The sequence below is a fragment of the Lampetra fluviatilis genome, unplaced genomic scaffold, assembly GCF_964198595.1.
Source record: "Lampetra fluviatilis unplaced genomic scaffold, kcLamFluv1.1 SCAFFOLD_938, whole genome shotgun sequence".
Classification (NCBI taxonomy): domain Eukaryota; kingdom Metazoa; phylum Chordata; class Hyperoartia; order Petromyzontiformes; family Petromyzontidae; genus Lampetra; species Lampetra fluviatilis.
In genome coordinates this window covers 3556-23671 of record NW_027621498.1, presented here as the reverse complement: position 1 = coordinate 23671, position 20116 = coordinate 3556, and the positions used below count along the sequence as shown (strand labels likewise).

Below are 20116 nucleotides of genomic sequence, written 5' to 3'. Positions count from 1 at the left end.
GTGTCCAGTGATCATGGCACTGTGCACATCTTGTGTGTCACTGTGTGTGTGTCACTGTGTGTCTGTGTGTCACTGTGTGTGTGTCACTGTGTGTGTGTGTCACTGTGTGTGTGTGTCACTGTGTGTGTGTGTGTCACTGTGTGTGTGTGTCACTGTGTGTGTGTGTGTGTGTGTCTCAGTATAAACTTCAACCAAGACTCCACGCTACTCTGCGTGTCCAGTGATCATGGCACTGTGCACATCTTGTGTGTCACTGTGTGTGTCACTGTGTGTGTGTGTCACTGTGTGTGTCACTGTGTGTGTGTGTCACTGTGTGTGTGTCTCAGTATAAACTTCAACCAAGACTCCACGCTACTCTGCGTGTCCAGTGATCATGGCACTGTGCACATCTTGTGTGTCACTGTGTGTGTCACTGTGTGTGTGTGTCACTGTGTGTGTCACTGTGTGTGTGTGTCACTGTGTGTGTGTCTCAGTATAAACTTCAACCAAGACTCCACGCTACTCTGCGTGTCCAGTGATCATGGCACTGTGCACATCTTGTGTGTCACTGTGTGTGTGTCACTGTGTGTCTGTGTGTCACTGTGTGTGTGTCACTGTGTGTGTGTGTCACTGTGTGTGTGTGTCACTGTGTGTGTGTGTGTCACTGTGTGTGTCACTGTGTGTCTGTGTGTGTCTCAGTATAAACTTCAACCAAGACTCCACGCTACTCTGTGTGTCCAGTGATCATGGCACTGTGCACATCTTGTGTGTCACTGTGTGTGTGTGTGTCACTGTGTGTGTGTCACTGTGTGTGTGTGTGTGTCACTGTGTGTGTGTGTGTGTGTGTCACTGTGTGTGTGTGTGTGTCACTGTGTGTGTGTGTGTGTGTCTCAGTATAAACTTCAACCAAGACTCCACGCTACTCTGTGTGTCCAGTGATCATGGCACTGTGCACATCTTGTGTGTCACTGTGTGTGTGTGTGTCACTGTGTGTGTGTCACTGTGTGTGTGTGTGTGTCACTGTGTGTGTGTGTGTGTCACTGTGTGTGTGTGTGTGTCACTGTGTGTGTGTGTGTGTGTCTCAGTATAAACTTCAACCAAGACTCCACGCTACTCTGTGTGTCCAGTGATCATGGCACTGTGCACATCTTGTGTGTCACTGTGTGTGTCACTGTGTGTGTGTGTGTCTGTGTGTGTCACTGTGTGTGTCTGTGTGTGTGTGTGTCTCAGTATAAACTTCAACCAAGACTCCACGCTACTCTGCGTGTCCAGTGATCATGGCACTGTGCACATCTTCGCGGCTGAGGACCCCAAACGCAACAAACAGTCCAGGTGGCGATCCGTCTCTCACTCTGTCTCTGTCTCACTCTGTGTCTGTCTCGCTGTGTGTGTCTCGCTCTGTGTGTGTGTGTGTCTCGCTGTGTGTGTCTCGCTGTGTGTCTCCACGTGTCTCTGTGTGTGTGTCTCTGTGTGTGTGTGTGTCTCGCTCTGTGTGTGTGTCTGTCTCGCTCTGTGTGTGTGTGTCTCACTCTGTGTGTGTGTGTGTGTCTCGCTCTGTGTGTGTGTGTGTCTCGCTCTGTGTGTGTGTGTGTCTCCACGTGTCTCTGTGTGTGTGTGTGTCTCGCTCTGTGTGTGTGTGTCTCCACGTGTCTCTGTGTGTGTGTGTGTGTGTGTCTCGCTCTGTGTGTGTGTGTGTGTCTCGCTCTGTGTGTGTGTGTGTCTCGCTCTGCGTGTGTGTGTGTCTCACTCTGTGTGTGTGTGTGTCTCGCTCTGTGTGTGTGTGTGTCTCGCTCTGTGTGTGTGTGTGTCTCGCTCTGTGTGTGTGTGTGTCTCGCTCTGTGTGTGTGTGTGTGTCTCGCTCTGTGTGTGTGTGTCTCCACGTGTCTCTGTGTGTGTGTGTGTGTGTCTCGCTCTGTGTGTGTGTGTGTGTCTCGCTCTGTGTGTGTGTGTGTCTCGCTCTGTGTGTGTGTGTGTCTCGCTCTGTGTGTGTGTGTGTGTGTCTCGCTCTGTGTGTGTGTGTGTCTCGCTCTGTGTGTGTGTGTGTCTCGCTCTGTGTGTGTGTGTGTCTCGCTCTGTGTGTGTGTGTGTGTGTGTCTCGCTCTGTGTGTGTGTGTGTCTCGCTCTGTGTGTGTGTGTGTCTCGCTCTGTGTGTGTGTGTGTCTCGCTCTGTGTGTGTGTGTGTCTCGCTCTGTGTGTGTGTGTGTGTGTGTCTCGCTCTGTGTGTGTGTGTGTCTCGCTCTGTGTGTGTGTGTGTCTCCACGTGTCTCTGCGTGTGTGTGTGTCTCGCTCTGTGTGTGTGTGTGTCTCGCTCTGTGTGTGTGTGTGTCTCGCTCTGTGTGTGTGTGTGTCTCGCTCTGTGTGTGTGTGTGTCTCGCTCTGTGTGAGTGTGTGTCTCACTCTGTGTGTGTGTGTGTCTCGCTCTGTGTGTGTGTGTGTCTCACTCTGTGTGTGTGTGTGTCTCGCTCTGCGTGTGTGTGTGTGTCTCGCTCTGTGTGTGTGTGTGTGTCTCACTCTGTGTGTGTGTGTGTCTCGCTCTGTGTGTGTGTGTGTCTCCACGTGTCTCTGTGTGTGTGTGTGTCTCGCTCTGTGTGTGTGTGTGTGTCTCGCTCTGTGTGTGTGTGTGTCTCGCTCTGTGTGTGTGTGTGTGTCTCGCTCTGTGTGTGTGTGTGTCTCCACGTGTCTCTGTGTGTGTGTGTGTCTCGCTCTGTGTGTGTGTGTGTCTCGCTCTGTGTGTGTGTGTGTCTCGCTCTGTGTGTGTGTGTGTCTCGCTCTGTGTGTGTGTGTGTCTCGCTCTGTGTGTGTGTGTGTCTCGCTCTGTGTGTGTGTGTGTCTCGCTCTGTGTGTGTGTGTGTCTCGCTCTGTGTGTGTGTGTGTCTCGCTCTGTGTGTGTGTGTGTGTCTCGCTCTGTGTGTGTGTGTGTCTCACTCTGTGTGTGTGTGTGTCTCACTCTGTGTGTGTGTGTGTGTCTCGCTCTGTGTGTGTGTGTGTGTGTCTCGCTCTGTGTGTGTGTGTCTCGCTCTGTGTGTGTGTGTGTCTCGCTCTGTGTGTGTCTCGCTCTGTGTGTGTGTGTGTCTCACTCTGTGTGTGTGTGTGTCTCACTCTGTGTGTGTGTGTGTCTCGCTCTGTGTGTGTCTCGCTCTGTGTGTGTGTGTGTGTCTCACTCTGTGTGTGTGTGTGTGTGTCTCGCTCTGTGTGTGTGTGTGTGTGTCTCACTCTGTGTGTGTGTGTGTCTCGCTCTGTGTGTGTGTGTGTCTCGCTCTGTGTGTGTCTCACTCTGTGTGTGTGTGTGTCTCACTCTGTGTGTGTGTGTGTCTCCACGTGTCTGTGTGTGTGTGTGTGTCTCCACGTGTCTCTGTGTGTGTGTGTCTCGCTCTGTGTGTGTCTCCACGTGGCTCTGTGTGTCTCTGTGTGTCTCTGTGTGTCTGTGTGTCTCTGTGTCTCTGTGTGTCTCTGTGTGTCTCGCTGTGTCTCTGTGTCTCTGTGTGTCTCTGTGTGTCTCACTCTGTGTCTCTGTGTGTCTCTGTGTGTGTCTCTGTGTGTGTCTCACTCTGTGTGTCTCTGTGTGTCTCTGTGTGTGTCTCACTCTGTGTGTCTCTGTGTGTCTCGCTGTGTCTGTGTGTGTCTCTGTGTGTCTCACTCTGTGTCTCTGTGTGTCTCTGTGTGTCTCTGTGTGTCTCTGTGTGTCTCTGTGTGTCTCTGTGTGTCTCTGTGTCTCGCTGTGTGTCTCTGTGTGTCTCACTCTGTCTCTGTCTCGCTGTGTGTCTCTGTGTGTCTCTGTGTGTCTGTCTCGCTGTGTGTCTCACTCTGTGTATCTCCGTGTGTGTCTGTGTGTGTCTCTGTGTGTGTCTCTGTGTGTGTCTCTGTGTGTCTCTGTGTCTCGCTGTGTGTCTCACTCTGTGTCTCTGTGTGTGTCTCTGTGTGTCTCTGTGTGTCTCTGTGTGTCTGTCTCGCTGTGTGTCTCACTCTGTGTATCTCCGTGTGTGTCTGTGTGTGTCTCTGTGTGTGTCTGTGAGTCTCTGTGTGTCTGTGTGAGTCTCTGTGTGTCTCTGTGTGTGTCTCTGTGTGTGTCTCTGTGTGTCTCTGTGTCTCACTCTGTGTATCTCCGTGTGTGTCTGTGTGTGTCTCTGTGTGTCTCTGTGTGTCTCACTCTGTGTCTCTGTGTGTCTCTGTGTGTCTCTGTGTGTCTCTGTGTGTCTGTCTCGCTGTGTGTCTCACTCTGTGTATCTCCGTGTGTGTCTGTGTGTGTCTCTGTGTGTCTCTGTGTGTGTCTCTGTGTGTCTCTGTGTGTGTCTCTGTGTGTCTCTGTGTGTCTCACTCTGTGTCTCTGTGTGTCTCTGTGTGTCTCTGTGTGTCTCTGTGTGTCTGTCTCGCTGTGTGTCTCACTCTGTGTATCTCCGTGTGTGTCTGTGTGTGTCTCTGTGTGTCTCTGTGTGTGTCTCTGTGTGTCTCTGTGTGTGTCTCTGTGTGTCTCTGTGTGTCTCACTCTGTGTCTCTGTGTGTCTCTGTGTGTCTCTGTGTGTCTCTGTGTGTCTGTCTCGCTGTGTGTCTCACTCTGTGTATCTCCGTGTGTGTCTGTGTGTGTCTCTGTGTGTCTCTGTGTGTCTCACTCTGTGTCTCTGTGTGTCTCTGTGTGTCTCTGTGTGTCTCTGTGTGTCTGTCTCGCTGTGTGTCTCACTCTGTGTATCTCCGTGTGTGTCTGTGTGTCTCTGTGTGTCTCGCTGTGTCTCTCTCTTTGTCTCTCTGTCTCTCTGTGTCTCTCTCTGTCTCCCTCTCACTCTGTCTGTCTCACTGTCACTGTGTCTCACTGTGTGTCACTGTGTCTCTCTGTCTCACTGTCTCACTGTCTCTGTCTCACTGTGTCTCACTGTGTCTCTCTGTGTCTCACTGTGTCTGTGTCTCACTGTGTCTGTGTGTCTCACTGTGTGTCTCACTGTGTGTCTCACTGTGTGTCTCACTGTGTCTGTGTGTCTCACTGTGTCTCACTGTGTCTCACTGTGTGTCTCACTGTGTGTCTCACTGTGTGTCTCACTGTCTGTGTCTCACTGTGTGTCTCACTGTGTCTCACTGTGTGTCTCACTGTGTGTCTCACTGTCTGTGTCTCACTGTGTGTCTCACTGTGTCTCACTGTGTGTCTCACTGTGTGTCTCACTGTCTGTGTCTCACTGTGTGTCTCACTGTGTCTCACTGTGTGTCTCACTGTGTCTCACTGTGTGTCTCACTGTGTCTCACTGTGTGTCTCACTGTGTCTCACTGTGTGTCTCACTGTGTGTCTCACTGTCTGTGTCTCTCTGTGTGTCTCACTGTGTGTCTCACTGTGTGTCTCACTGTCTGTGTCTCTCTGTGTGTCTCACTGTGTGTCTCACTGTGTGTCTCACTGTGTGTCTCACTGTGTGTCTCACTGTCTGTGTCTCTCTGTGTGTCTCACTGTGTGTCTCTCTGTGTGTCTCACTGTGTCTCACTGTCTGTGTCTCACTGTGTGTCTCACTGTGTGTCTCACTGTGTGTCTCACTGTGTGTCTCACTGTGTGTCTCACTGTGTGTCTCACTGTCTGTGTCTCTCTGTGTGTCTCACTGTGTGTCTCACTGTGTGTCTCACTGTCTGTGTCTCTCTGTGTGTCTCTCTGTGTGTCTCTCTGTGTGTCTCACTGTGTCTCACTGTGTGTCTCACTGTGTGTCTCTCTGTGTGTCTCACTGTGTGTCTCACTGTGTGTCTCACTGTCTGTGTCTCACTGTGTGTCTCACTGTGTCTCACTGTGTGTCTCACTGTGTCTCACTGTGTGTCTCACTGTGTGTCTCACTGTCTGTGTCTCTCTGTGTGTCTCACTGTGTGTCTCACTGTGTGTCTCACTGTCTGTGTCTCTCTGTGTGTCTCACTGTGTGTCTCACTGTGTGTCTCACTGTCTGTGTCTCTCTGTGTGTCTCACTGTGTGTCTCACTGTGTGTCTCACTGTGTGTCTCACTGTGTGTCTCACTGTGTGTCTCTCTGTGTGTCTCACTGTCTGTGTCTCTCTGTGTGTCTCACTGTGTGTCTCACTGTGTGTCTCACTGTGTGTCTCACTGTGTGTCTCACTGTGTGTCTCACTGTGTGTCTCACTGTGTGTCTCTCTGTGTGTCTCACTGTGTGTCTCACTGTGTGTCTCACTGTGTGTCTCTCTGTGTGTCTCACTGTGTGTCTCTCTGTGTGTCTCACTGTGTGTCTCACTGTCTCACTGTCTGTGTCTCTCTGTGTGTCTCACTGTGTGTCTCTCTGTGTGTCTCACTGTGTGTCTCTCTGTGTGTCTCACTGTGTGTCTCACTGTGTGTCTCTCTGTGTGTCTCACTGTGTGTCTCACTGTGTGTCTCACTGTGTGTCTCACTGTGTGTCTCACTGTGTGTCTCACTGTGTGTCTCACTGTGTGTCTCACTGTCTCTCTGTGTGTCTCACTGTGTGTCTCACTGTGTGTCTCACTGTCTCTCTGTGTGTCTCACTGTGTGTCTCACTGTCTGTGTCTCTCTGTGTGTCTCTCTGTGTGTCTCACTGTCTCTCTGTGTGTCTCACTGTGTGTCTCACTGTGTGTCTCTCTGTGTGTCTCACTGTGAGTCACTCTCTGTGTGTCTCTGTGTCTCTGTGTGTCTCTCTGTGTGTCTCTCTGTGTGTCTCTCTGTGTGTCTCTGTGTGTGTCTCTCTGTGTGTCTCACTGTGTGTCTCACTGTGTGTCTCTCTGTGTGTCTCACTGTGTGTCTCACTGTGTGTCTCACTGTGTGTCTCTCTGTGTGTCTCACTGTGTGTCTCTCTGTGTGTCTCTCTGTGTGTCTCACTGTGTGACTCACTGTGTGTCACTGTGTGTGTCACTGTCTGTGTCTCACTGTGTGTCTCTCTGTGTGTCTCACTGTGTGTCTCACTGTGTGTCTCACTGTGTGTGTCTCTGTGTGTGTCTCTGTGTGTGTCTCTGTGTGTCTCACTGTGTGTTTCTCTGTGTGTCTCACTGTGTGTCTCACTGTGTGTCTCTCTGTGTGTCTCTGTGTCTCTGTGTGTGTCTCTGTGTGTGTCTCTCTGTGTGTCTCTCTGTGTGTCTCTCTGTGTGTCTCTCTGTGTCTCTCTGTGTGTCTCTCTGTGTGTCTCACTGTCTTTGTCTCTCTGTGTGTGTCTGTGTGTGTAGTTTGGCATCTGCGAGTTTCCTCCCCAAATACTTCAGCTCCAAGTGGAGCTTCTCACGATTCCAGATCCCCACCGCCTCTCACTGCCTCTGCGCCTTCGGCAGCGAGCAGAACTCCGTCATCGGTGAGTAGCACACTCACCCACCTACTCACCTACTCACTCACCTACTCACCCACCTACTCACCTACTCACCCACACACTCACTCACCCACACACTCACTCACCCACACACTCACTCACCCACACACTCGCTCACACACTCACCCACCGCCTCTCACTGCCTCTGCGCCTTCGGCAGCGAGCAGAACTCCGTCATCGGTGAGTAGCACACTCACCCACCTACTCACCTACTCACTCACACACTCACCCACACACTCACCCACTCACCTACTCACTCACCTACTCACTCACCCACTCACTCACCCACCCACTCACTCACTCACCCACCGCCTCTCACTGCCTCTGCGCCTTCGGCAGCGAGCAGAACTCCGTCATCGGTGAGTAGCACTCACCTACTCACCTACTCACTCACCTACTCACCCACCTACTCACCTACTCACCCACACACTCACTCACCCACTCACTCACTCACCCACACACTCACTCACCCACCCACTCACCTACTCACTCACCTACTCACTCACCCACTCACTCACCCACTCACTCACCCACCCACCCACTCACTCACTCACCCACCGCCTCTCACTGCCTCTGCGCCTTCGGCAGCGAGCAGAACTCCGTCATCGGTGAGTAGCACTCACCCACCCACTCACCTACTCGCTCACCTACTCACCTACTCACCCACACACTCACTCACCCACCCACTCACTCACACACTCACTCACTCACCCACCCACTCACCCACACACTCACTCACCCACTCACTCACTCACCCACCCACTCACTCACACACTCACTCACTCACTCACCCACCGCCTCTCACTGCCTCTGCGCCTTCGGCAGCGAGCAGAACTCCGTCATCGGTGAGTAGCACTCACCTACTCACCTACTCACTCACCCACACACTCACCCACACACTCACCCACACACTCACCCACACACTCACCCACTCGCTCACACACTCACCTACTCACCCACCCACCTACTCACCCACCGCCTCTCACTGCCTCTGCGCCTTCGGCAGCGAGCAGAACTCCGTCATCGGTGAGTAGCACTCACCTACTCGCCTACTCACTCACCCACACACTCACCCACACACTCACCCACACACTCACCCACTCGCTCACACACTCACCTACTCACCCACTCACCCACCCACCTACTCACCCACCGCCTCTCACTGCCTCTGCGCCTTCGGCAGCGAGCAGAACTCCGTCATCGGTGAGTAGCACTCACCTACTCACCTACTCACTCACCCACACACTCACCCACACACTCACCCACACACTCACCCACACACTCACCCACTCGCTCACACACTCACCTACTCACCCACTCACCCACCCACCTACTCACCCACCGCCTCTCACTGCCTCTGCGCCTTCGGCAGCGAGCAGAACTCCGTCATTGGTGAGTAGCACACTCACTCACTCACCCACTCACCCACCTACTCACCCACACACTCACTCACTCACACACTCACCCACTCACCTACTCACTCACCTACTCACTCACCTACTCACTCACCCACCTACTCACCTACTCACTCACCCACTCACTCACTCACCCACACACTCACTCACTCACCCAGCCACTCAGCCACTCACTCACCCACTCACTCACCCACTCACCCGCCCACCCACTCACCCACTCACTCACCCACCGCCTCTCACTGCCTCTGCGCCTTCGGCAGCGAGCAGAACTCTGTCATCGGTGAGTAGCACACTCACCTACTCACCTACACACCCACACACTCACTCACACACTCACACACACACTCACTCACCCACCTACTCACCTACTCACTCACACACTCACTCACACACTCACCCACACACTCACTCACCCACTCACTCACCCACACACTCACCTACTCACTCACCTACTCACTCACACACTCACCCACACACTCTCACCCACCTACTCACCCACACACTCACACACACACTCACTCACCCACCTACTCACCTACTCACTCACCTACTCACTCACACACTCACCCACACACTCACTCACCCACCTACTCACTCACCCACACACTCACTCACACACTCACCCACACACTCACTCACTCACCCACTCACCCACCTACTCACTCACCCACCTACTCACCCACACACTCACTCACCCACTCACTCACCCACCGCCTCTCACTGCCTCTGCGCCTTCGGCAGCGAGCAGAACTCCGTCATCGGTGAGTAGCACTCACCCACCTACTCACTCACTCACACACTCACCCACACACTCACCCACACACTCACCCACTCGCTCACACACTCACCTATTCACTCACTCACCCACCCACCCACCCACTCACTCACCCACCGCCTCTCACTGCCTCTGCGCCTTCGGCAGCGAGCAGAACTCCGTCATCGGTGAGTAGCACTCACCCACCTACTCACCCACACACTCACTCACCCACCTACTCACCCACCTACTCACCCACCTACTCACCCACTCACTCACCCACCTACTCACTCACCCACCTACTCACCCACACACTCACTCACCCACTCACACACCCACTCACTCACTCACCCACCCACCCACCCACTCACCCACCCACCCACTCACTCACCCACCAACTCACCCACCCACCCACTCACTCACCCACTCACCCACTCACCCACCCACTCACCCACCCACTCACCCACCCACCCACTCACCCACTCACCCACCCACTCACTCACCCACCCACCCACCCACTCACTCACTCACTCACTCACCCACCCACCCACCCACTCACTCACTCACCCACCCACCCACCCACTCACTCACCCACTCACTCACCCACTCACTCACCCACTCACTCACCCACTCACCCACCCACTCACCCACTCACCCACCCACCCACTCACTCACCCACCCACCCACTCACCCACCCACCCACTCACCCACCCACCCACTCACCCATCCACTCACCCACCCACTCACTCACCCACTCACCCACTCACCCACTCACCCACCCACCCACTCTCTTCCTGTCTAGCGATCTGTGCTGATGGCACCTACTACAAGTTCCAGTTCAACCACAAGGGCGAGTGCAGCCGAGACGTCTACGCTCAGTTCCTCGAGATGACCGACGACAAAATATAGCCCCGGGCCTCGCCAGGCCTCGCACACCCGTCCTAGGCCTCGCCAGGCTTTCCTAGGCCTCGCCAGGCCTTCCTAGGCCTTTGTAGGCCTCGCCAGCCCTTCCTAGGCCTCTCCTATGCCTTCGTAGGTCTCGTCAGCCTTTCCTAGGCCTTGCCAGGCTTTAGTAGGCCTCGCCTAGACCTTCCTAGGCCTCTCCTAGGCTTTCGTAGGCCTCGCCAGGCCTTCGTAGGCCTCTCCTAGGCCTTCCTAGGCCTCTCCTAGGCCTTCGTAGGCCTCATCAGCCTTTCCTAGGCCTTGCCAGGCCTTCGTAGGCCTCGCCAACTTATCCTCAGCCTTGCCAGGCTTTAGTAGGCCTCGCCAGGCTTTCCTAGGCCTCGCCAGGCCTTTCTAGGCTTCGCCAGCCTTTCCTAGGCCTTTCCAGGCCTTCCTAGGCTTCGCCAGGCCTTCGTAGGCCTCACCAACTTATCCTAAGCCTTGCTAGGCCTTACTAGGCCTCGTCAGCCCTTCCTAGGCCTCGCCAGGCCTTTGGTAGGCCTCTCCTAGGCCTAGTCAGCCCTTCGTAGGCCTCACCAACCCGTCCTAGGCCTCGCCAGGCCTTACTAGGCCTCGCCAGGCCTTTGGTAGGCCTCTCCTAGGCCTCGTCAGCCCTTCCTAGGCCTCGTCAGACCTTGCCAGACCTTCCTAGGCCTTCCTAGACCTCGCAAGGCCTTCGTAGGCCTCGCCAGGCCTTGTCAAGCCTTCATAACTCTTGGCCAGGCTTCAGTACGACTGCCTAGGCCTCGTCAGGCTTTCCGATCATTCCTAGGCCTTAGCAGAACCTCCCTAGGGCTTTGCCAGGACGTCTCCAGAACCTACTAAAAGGCCCCTCCCATTGCCCTTGGCTTGCGTAGGCCTAGGAAGGCTTCGCTAGGCTTCGCTAGGCCTCGCCATGCCTCTGAAGTTGTGTTCCTCGGCCTGCGTAGGCCTAGGAAGGCTTCGCCAGGCTTCGCTAGGCCTCGCCAGGCCTCTGTGATCTCTCCCGAGGCCTCTACAGGCCTCTGAAGTTGTGTTCTTCAGCCTCCGTAGGCCTAGGAAGGCTTCGCTAGGCCAGTCCAGGCCTCTGTGATCTCTACCGTAGACCTCTCACCGAGGCCTGTCCAGGCCTCTGCAGGTCCCGCTTGTTGCCCTTAAATTGTTTCGTGACCGACGGCCTACGTAGGCCTAGGAAAGGCCTGGCCAGGCTTCGACAGGCTTCGCTAGGCCTCGCCAGGCCTCTGTGATCTCTCCCTAGGCCTGTCGAGGCCTCCGCAGGTCCCTCTGATTGCTCTTAACTTGTTTCGTGACCGAGGCCTACGTAGGCCTAGGAAAGGCCTGGCCAGGCTTCGCTAGGCCTCAACAGGCCTCTGTGATCTCTCCCTAGGCCTGTCGAGGTCCCTCTGATTGCTCTTAAAGTGTTTTGCTGTGTCATGGGCCTACATGGGCCTAGGAAGTAGGCCTGCCTTGGCTTTACCGAGGCCTCGATTAGGCTTCGTTCAGGCCTGCCTAGGCCTGGCCTAGTCTTCCTTAACCTTCACTTAGGCCTTCCTAGGCCTGCCCAGGCTTTGCTTAGGCTTCGTTTAGGCCTTCCTAGGCCTGGCCAGGCTTTGCTTAGGCTTCGTTTAGGCCTTCCTAGGCCTGCCCAGGCTTTGCTTAGGCATTGTTTAGGCCTTCCTAGGCCTGCCCAGGCTTTGCTTAGGCTTCGTTTAGGCCTTCCTAGGCCTGGCCAGGCTTTGCTTAGGCATTGTTTAGGCCTTCCTAGGCCTTCGTTTAGACCTTCCTAGGCCTTCCTAGGCTTCGTCTAGGCCTTTCACAGGCTTCGTTTAGGCCTGGATAGGCTTCGTTTAGGCCTTCCTAGGCCTGGGCAGGTCTTGCTTAGGCATTGTTTATGCCTTCCCAGGTTTCGATTAGGCTCGCCTAGGCCTTCCTAGGCTTCGTTTAGGCCTTCCCAGGCTTCGTTTAGGCCTTCCTAGGCCTTCGCAGGCTTTGCTTAGGCTCTCCTAGGCCTTCCTAGGCTTCGTTTAGGCCTTCCCAGGCTTCGTTTAGGCCTTCCTAGGCCTTCCCAGGTTTCGATTAGGCTCGCCTAGGCCTTCCTAGGCTTCGTTTAGGCCTTCCCAGGCTTCGTTTAGGCCTTCCTAGGCCTTCCCAGGTTTCGATTAGGCCTTCCCAGGCTTCGTTTAGGCCTGCCTAGGCCTTCCCAGGCTTCGTTTAGGCCTTCCCAGGCTTCGTTTAGGCCTGCCTAGGCCTGGCCAGGCTTCGATTAGGCCTTCCCAGGCTTCGTTTAGGCCTGCCTAGGCCTGGCCAGGCTTTGTTTAGGCTTCATTTAGGCCTTCCTAGGCCTGGCCAGGCTTCGATGTTTGTCCACCTACTTGTACGTATATTGATCCGTCTGTTCGTCTGTCCGTCTATTGACCGCCATTGATCTGTCTATTGATCTATTTGACGAGCGATCTCTCTCTCTTTGTCTGCCCATTGATCTGTGTTGTCGCTTGATCGACTGTCAATTAATCTGCCTATTGATTTAAGTGTCTTTCTATTCTGTCGATTTGACCGTCTGTCGATCGGGTGGGGGGGAGGGTAGGGTTGGGATTGGGGGGTAAAGTTGCAAGCAACCGAGGTTGCAGGCAAATTAAGTTGCATGCAACCGAGGTTGCGGGCAAATAAAGTTGCAGGCAAATTTAAGTTGGTCGCAACGGAGGTTGCAAATGAAGTTGCAACCTTGGTTTGAAACCTGCGGGGGTCGCATGCTTGCAAAGGTTGCCTGCAACCCGGGTTGCATGCAACCCAGGTCGCCTGCAACCAAAGTTGCCTGCAACCGATTGAGGGTTGATCACTACACTCTGTAGCGTAACGGATGACTACAGCTGCCGGCTGACTGATCGAAAATGATTTGCGGCAGTCGGTGCCAGCCAAGCTTTGTTCTTCACTGCAGGCGCAATAAAGTGTTTGGCATACACGTGGGTGAGTGGGTGGGTGGGTGGGTGAGTGGGTGGGTGGGTGGGTGAGTGGGTGGGTGGGTGGGTGGGTGAGTGGGTGGGTGGGTGAGTGGGTGGGTGGGTGGGTGAGTGGGTGGGTGGGTGGGTGAGTGAGTGAGTGAGTGGGTGAGTGGGTGGGTGGGTGAGTGGGTGGGTGGGTGAGTGGGTGGGTGGGTGGGTGGGTGAGTGGGTGGGTGGGTGGGTGAGTGGGTGGGTGGGTGGGTGAGTGAGTGGGTGGGTGAGTGAGTGGGTGGGTGGGTGAGTGGGTGGGTGGGTGGGTGAGTGGGTGGGTGAGTGGGTGGGTGGGTGGGTGAGTGGGTGGGTGAGTGGGTGGGTGGGTGGGTGGGTGGGTGGGTGGGTGAGTGGGTGGGTGGGTGGGTGAGTGGGTGGGTGGGTGAGTGGGTGGGTGGGTGGGTGGGTGGGTGAGTGGGTGGGTGGGTGGGTGGGTGAGTGAGTGAGTGAGTGGGTGAGTGGGTGGGTGGGTGAGTGGGTGGGTGGGTGAGTGGGTGGGTGGGTGGGTGGGTGAGTGGGTGGGTGGGTGAGTGGGTGGGTGGGTGGGTGGGTGGGTGAGTGAGTGGGTGGGTGAGTGAGTGGGTGGGTGGGTGAGTGGGTGGGTGGGTGAGTGGGTGGGTGAGTGGGTGAGTGGGTGGGTGAGTGGGTGGGTGGGTGGGTGGGTGGGTGGGTGAGTGGGTGGGTGGGTGGGTGAGTGAGTGGGTGGGTGGGTGGGTGAGTGGGTGGGTGGGTGGGTGGGTGGGTGAGTGGGTGGGTGGGTGGGTGAGTGGGTGGGTGGGTGGGTGAGTGGGTGGGTGGGTGGGTGAGTGGGTGGGTGGGTGGGTGAGTGGGTGGGTGGGTGGGTGAGTGGGTGGGTGGGTGGGTGAGTGGGTGGGTGGGTGAGTGGGTGGGTGGGTGGGTGAGTGGGTGGGTGGGTGGGTGAGTGAGTGGGTGGGTGGGTGAGTGAGTGGGTGGGTGAGTGGGTGGGTGGGTGGGTGGGTGGGTGGGTGGGTGAGTGGGTGGGTGGGTGGGTGGGTGGGTGGGTGGGTGGGTGAGTGGGTGAGTGAGTGGGTGGGTGAGTGAGTGGGTGAGTGGGTGGGTGGGTGAGTGGGTGGGTGAGTGGGTGAGTGGGTGAGTGGGTGGGTGGGTGAGTGGGTGGGTGGGTGAGTGGGTGGGTGAGTGGGTGGGTGGGTGAGTGGGTGAGTGAGTGGGTGGGTGAGTGGGTGGGTGGGTGAGTGGGTGAGTGGGTGGGTGGGTGAGTGGGTGAGTGGGTGGGTGGGTGAGTGGGTGGGTGGGTGGGTGAGTGGGTGGGTGGGTGAGTGGGTGGGTGGGTGGGTGAGTGGGTGGGTGGGTGAGTGGGGTGGGTGGGTGAGTGGGTGGGTGGGTGAGTGGGTGGGTGGGTGAGTGGGTGGGTGGGTGGGGTGGGTGGGTGAGTGGGTGGGTGGGTGGGTGAGTGGGGTGGGTGGGTGGGTGAGTGGGTGGGTGGGTGGGTGAGTGGGTGGGTGGGTGGGTGAGTGGGTGGGTGGGTGGGTGAGTGGGTGGGTGGGTGGGTGGTTGAGTGGGTGGGTGAGTGGGTGAGTGGGTGGGTGGGTGAGTGGGTGGGTGGGTGGGTGAGTGGGTGGGTGGGTGGGTGAGTGGGTGGGTGGGTGGGTGAGTGGGTGGGTGGGTGGGTGAGTGGGTGGGGGGTGGGTGAGTGGGTGGGGGGTGGGTGAGTGGGTGGGGGGTGGGTGAGTGGGTGGGGGGGTGGGTGAGTGGGTGGGGGGTGGGTGAGTGGGTGGGGGGGTGGGTGAGTGGGTGGGTGAGTGGGTGAGTGGGTGGGTGAGTGGGTGGGTGAGTGGGTGGGTGGGTGAGTGGGTGGGTGTGTGGGTGGGTGAGTGGGTGGGTGAGTGGGTTGTGAGTGAGTGGGTGAGTGGGTGGGTGAGTGGTGGGTGAGTGGGTGGGTGAGTGGGTGGGTGAGTGGGTGGGTGAGTGGGTGGGTGGTGAGGTGTGTGGTTGGGTGGGTGGGTGGGTGGTGAGGTGAGTGGGTGGGTGGGTGAGGGGGGTGCGTGGTGGGTGGGTGAGTGGGTGGGTGGGTGGGTGAGTGGGTGGGTGAGTGGGTGGGTGGGTGAGTGGGTGGGTGGGTGGGTGAGTGGGTGGGTGGGTGAGTGGGTGGGTGGGTGGGTGAGTGGGGTGGGTGGGTGAGTGGGTGGGTGGGTGGGTGGGTGAGTGGGTGGGTGAGTGGTTGAGTGGGTGGGTGGTGAGGTGAGTGGGTGGGTGGGTGGGGGGGGTGCGTGAGTGAGTGTGTGTTTAGTGGGTAGCGCAACGAACCTTCATAGGTGCTGTTCGCTAACAGCACTTGCCCCTACAGCCCTGCTGGAGGCTACCTGGGGTAGCTGTCTTTTTTTTGTGTGATGCAACCACAAAACACAACACGAGTGAAATAAAATGATTTTATGTCAACAACAACAACCACCACAACCAACACCCCACCCACCTACCCACCCACACACTCACCCACCCACTCACCCACCCACCCACCCACTCACCCACCTACCCACCCACACACTCACCCACCCACTCACCCACCCACCCACACACCCACACACTCACCCACCCACCCACACACTCACCCACCCACTCACCCACCCACCCACTCACCCACCCACCCACCCACTCACCCACCCACCCACACACTCACCCACCCACCCACCCACCTACCCACCCACACAGCCCGTTATCTGCGTGCCTCCTTGGAGCGTGACTTCAGCCGGGCAAGCTGGCTCTCCAGGTGCTGACTGTCTGCTGTCGATTCGGACAGCTGGGAGAGAGGGGGGGGTGGGTGGGAGAGTGGGGGGTGGGTGGGAGAGTGGGGGGTGGGGAGGTGACATAACATTAATCCATCACTCACCCACTCACCCACCAAGCCACTCACCCACTCAGCCACTCACTCATCCACTCACCAACTCACCCACTCACTCAGCCACTCATTCACCCACTCACCCACCCACTCACTCACTAATCCACTCACCAACCCACCCACTCACTCCCTCAAACTCCCACTCACCCACCCACTCACTCACCCACCCACTCACCCACTCAGCCACTCATCCACTCACCAACTCACCCACTCACTCAGCCACTCATTCACCCACTCACTCACCCACCCACTCACCCACCCACTCACCCACCCACCCACTCACTCACCCACTCACCCGCTCACCCACCCACTCACTCACCCACCCACCCACCCACCCGCTCACCCACCCACTCACCCACCCACTCACTCACCCACCCACTCACCCACCCACTCACCCGCTCACCCACCCACTCACTCACCCACCCACCCACCCAGCCACACCCACCCACTCACCCACCCACCCACTCACCCACTCACCCACTCACCCACCCACTCACTCACCCACCCACTCACCCACTCACCCACCCACTCACCCACTCACCCACTCACCCACCCACTCACTCACCCACTCACCCACCCACTCACTCACCCACTCACCCACCAAGCCACTCACTCAGCCACTCAGCCACCCATTCACTTACCCACTCACCCACTCAGCCACTCATTCACTCACTCATCCACTCACCAACTCACCCACTCACCAACTCACCCACTCACTCACTCACCCACTCACCCACCCACTCACCCACTCACCCACCCACTCACCCACTCACCCACCCACTCACCCACCCACCCACTCACTCACCCACCCACCCACCCGCTCACCCACCCACTCGCCCACCCACTCACTCACCCACCCACTCACTCACCCACCCACTCACCCACCCACCCACTCACCCACCCACTCACTCACACACCCACCCACACCCACTCACTCACCCACTCACTCACCCACCCACCCACCCACCCACTCACCCACCCACCCACTCACTCACCCACCCACCCACTCACCCACCCACCCACTCACCCACCCACCCACTCACCCACCCACTCGCCCACTCACCCACCCACTCACCCACCCACTCGCCCACTCACCCACTCACTCACCCACCCACCCACTCACTCACCCACTCACCCACCCACTCACCCACCCACCCACCCACCCACTCACCCACCCACCCACTCACTCACCCACCCACCCACTCACCCACCCACTCACCCACTCACTCACCCACCCACTCACTCACCCACCCACTCACCCACCCACCCACTCACCCACCCGCTCACCCACTCACCCGCTCACCCACCCACTCGCTCACCCACCCACCCACCCACCCACCCACACCCACACCCACCCACCCACCCACACCCACCCACCCACACCCACCCACTCACCCACCCACACCCACCCACACCCACCCACTCACCCGCTCACCCACCCACTCACTCACCCACTCACCCACACCCACCCACTCACTCACCCACCCACCCACTCACCCACCCACTCACCCACCCACACCCACCCACTCACTCACCCACCCACCCACTCACCCACCCACTCACTCACCCACCCACCCACTCACCCACCCACCCACTCACCCACTCACCATGTCCATCAGCAGGGTGAGCTTCAACTTGAGCAGGTGGTTCTCCTCCACGAGGCTGTGGTTGCGTTGCTGTAGCCGCTTCAAGGCAGCAGCGCCACCACCAGCACCACCACCACCCACAGACTCTACAGGGGGAGACTCACTCACTCACCCACTCAGCACCACCAGCACCACCCACAGACTCTACGGGGGGAGCGCAGGAAACTCACTCACCCACTCACTCACCAACTCACTTACCAACTCACTCACCAACTCACTCACCCACCAGCTCACCCACCCACCCACCCACTCGCTCACCCACCCACCCACTCGCTCACCAACTCGCTCACTCACCAACTCACTCACCCACTCGCTCACTCACCCACCAACTCACTCAGTCACCAGCTCACTTACCCACTCGCTCACACACTCGCTCACACACTCACCCACACTGACTCACTCACCCACTCACCCACCCACCCACTCACTCACCAACTCAGTCACTCACTTACCCACCCACTTGCTCACCCACTCACTCACTGACCCACACGCTCACCCACACGCTCACCCACTCACTCACCACTCACTCACCACTCAACAGTCACTCACCACTTGCTCACTCACTCAGTCACTCACCCACTCACTCACTCTCCACTCACTGACCCACTCACCCATCCACTTACTCGCCCACACACACAGGAGAAGGTGGTGGTGGTTGTTATGGTGGTGGTGGTGGTGTTGCCACGGTTACCGGCGGTCCACTCCCCGTCGTCAAGGAAGACGAGCTTCTGGTTGCCGATGGTAACGGAGGGAGCCCCGTAGTCAAGGCCCAGCTCCACGGCTCGCGTGCTGTAGTCCAGCTGGTGGTGTGGTGAGGGGGGGTGAGCGTGGGGGTGAGGGTGGGGGTGAGGGGGGGAGGTGTGGTGGGGGTGGTGAGTGTGGTGGGGGTGGTGAGTGTGGTGAGGGGGGTGAGCGTGGTGGGGGTGGTGAGTGTGGTGGGGGTGGTGAGTGTGGTGAGGGGGGTGAGCGTGGTGGGGGTGGTGAGTGTGGTGGGGGTGGTGAGTGTGGTGGGGGTGGTGAGTGTGGTGGGGGTGGTGAGTGTGGTGGGGGTGGTGAGTGTGGTGGGGGTGGTGAGTGTGGTGGGGGTGGTGAGTGTGGTGGGGGGTGGTGAGTGTGGTGGGGGGTGGTGAGTGTGGTGGGGGGGTGGTGAGTGTGGTGGTGAGTGTGGTGGTGGTGAGTGTGGTGGGGGTGGTGGGGGGTGGTGAGTGTGGTGAGTGTGGTGGGGGGGTGGTGAGTGTAGTGGTGAGTGTGGTGGTGGTGAGTGTGGTGGGGGTGGTGAGTGTGGTGGGGGTGGTGAGGGTGGTGAGGGTGGTGAGTGTGGTGAGGGTGGTGGGGGTGGTGAGTGTGGTGGGGGTGGTGAGGGTGGTGGGGGTGGTGAGGGTGGTGGGGGTGGTGAGTGTGGTGGGGGTGGTGAGTGTGGTGGGGGTGGTGAGTGTGGTGGGGGTGGTGAGTGTGGTGGGGGTGGTGAGTGTGGTGGGGGTGGTGAGTGTGGTGGGGGTGGTGAGTGTGGTGGGGGTGGTGAGTGTGGTGGGGGTGGTGAGTGTGGTGGGGGTGGTGAGTGTGGTGGGGGGTGGTGAGTGTGGTGGGGGGTGGTGAGTGTGGTGGGGGTGGTGAGTGTGGTGGGGGTGGTGAGTGTGGTGAGGGGGGTGAGCGTGGGGGTGAGGGTGGGGTGAGGGTGGGGGTGAGGGGGGGAGGTGTGGTGGGGGGTGGTGAGTGTGGTGGGGGGTGGTGAGTGTGGTGGGGGGTGGTGAGTGTGGTGGGGGGTGGTGAGTGTGGTGGGGGGTGGTGAGTGTGGTGGGGGTGGTGAGTGTGGTGGGGGGGTGGTGAGTGTGGTGGGGGTGGTGAGTGTGGTGGGGGGTGGTGAGTGTGGTGGGGGGTGGTGAGTGTGGTGGGGGGTGGTGAGTGTGGTGGGGGGTGGTGAGTGTGGTGGGGGGTGGTGAGTGTGGTGGGGGGTGGTGAGTGTGGTGGGGGGTGGTGAGTGTGGTGGGGGGTGGTGAGTGTGGTGGGGGGTGGTGAGTGTGGTGGGGGGTGGTGAGTGTGGTGGGGGGTGGTGAGTGTGGTGGGGGGTGGTGAGTGTGGTGGGGGGTGGTGAGTGTGGTGGGGGGTGGTGAGTGTGGTGGGGGGTGGTGAGTGTGGTGGGGGTGAGGGTGGGGGTGAGGGGGGGAGGTGTGGTGGGGGGTGGTGAGTGTGGTGGGGGGTGGTGAGTGTGGTGGGGGGTGGTGAGTGTGGTGGGGGTGGTGAGGGTGGTGGTGTGGTGGGGG

At 58.1% G+C, this 20116-nt stretch overlaps 1 protein-coding gene and 1 long non-coding RNA gene across 3 annotated transcripts; one reads left to right on the top strand and one right to left on the bottom strand.

The window, feature by feature from the left end:
• The first annotated feature begins 1177 nt into the window (after positions 1–1177).
• Positions 1178–12901, top strand: LOC144955331 (uncharacterized). 2 transcript variants are annotated; one of them, XR_013641615.1, is made up of 4 exons: positions 1178–1311; positions 7118–7239; positions 10226–11417; positions 11562–12901. It is a non-coding gene; the product is annotated as an uncharacterized LOC144955331 (long non-coding RNA). The 2 variants fall into 2 exon arrangements; XR_013641614.1 differs by having other exon boundaries at positions 1184–1311; positions 10226–12901.
• Positions 12902–16016: 3115 nt separating this feature from the next.
• Positions 16017–18655, bottom strand: LOC144955332 (protein chibby homolog 1-like; the record flags this gene model as incomplete). Its single annotated transcript, XM_078885577.1, has 3 exons — positions 16017–16110; positions 17817–17941; positions 18547–18655. Coding segments are annotated over 3 exons (318 nt in total), but the record flags the coding sequence as incomplete, so codon positions are not given.
• Positions 18656–20116: the final 1461 nt, after the last annotated feature.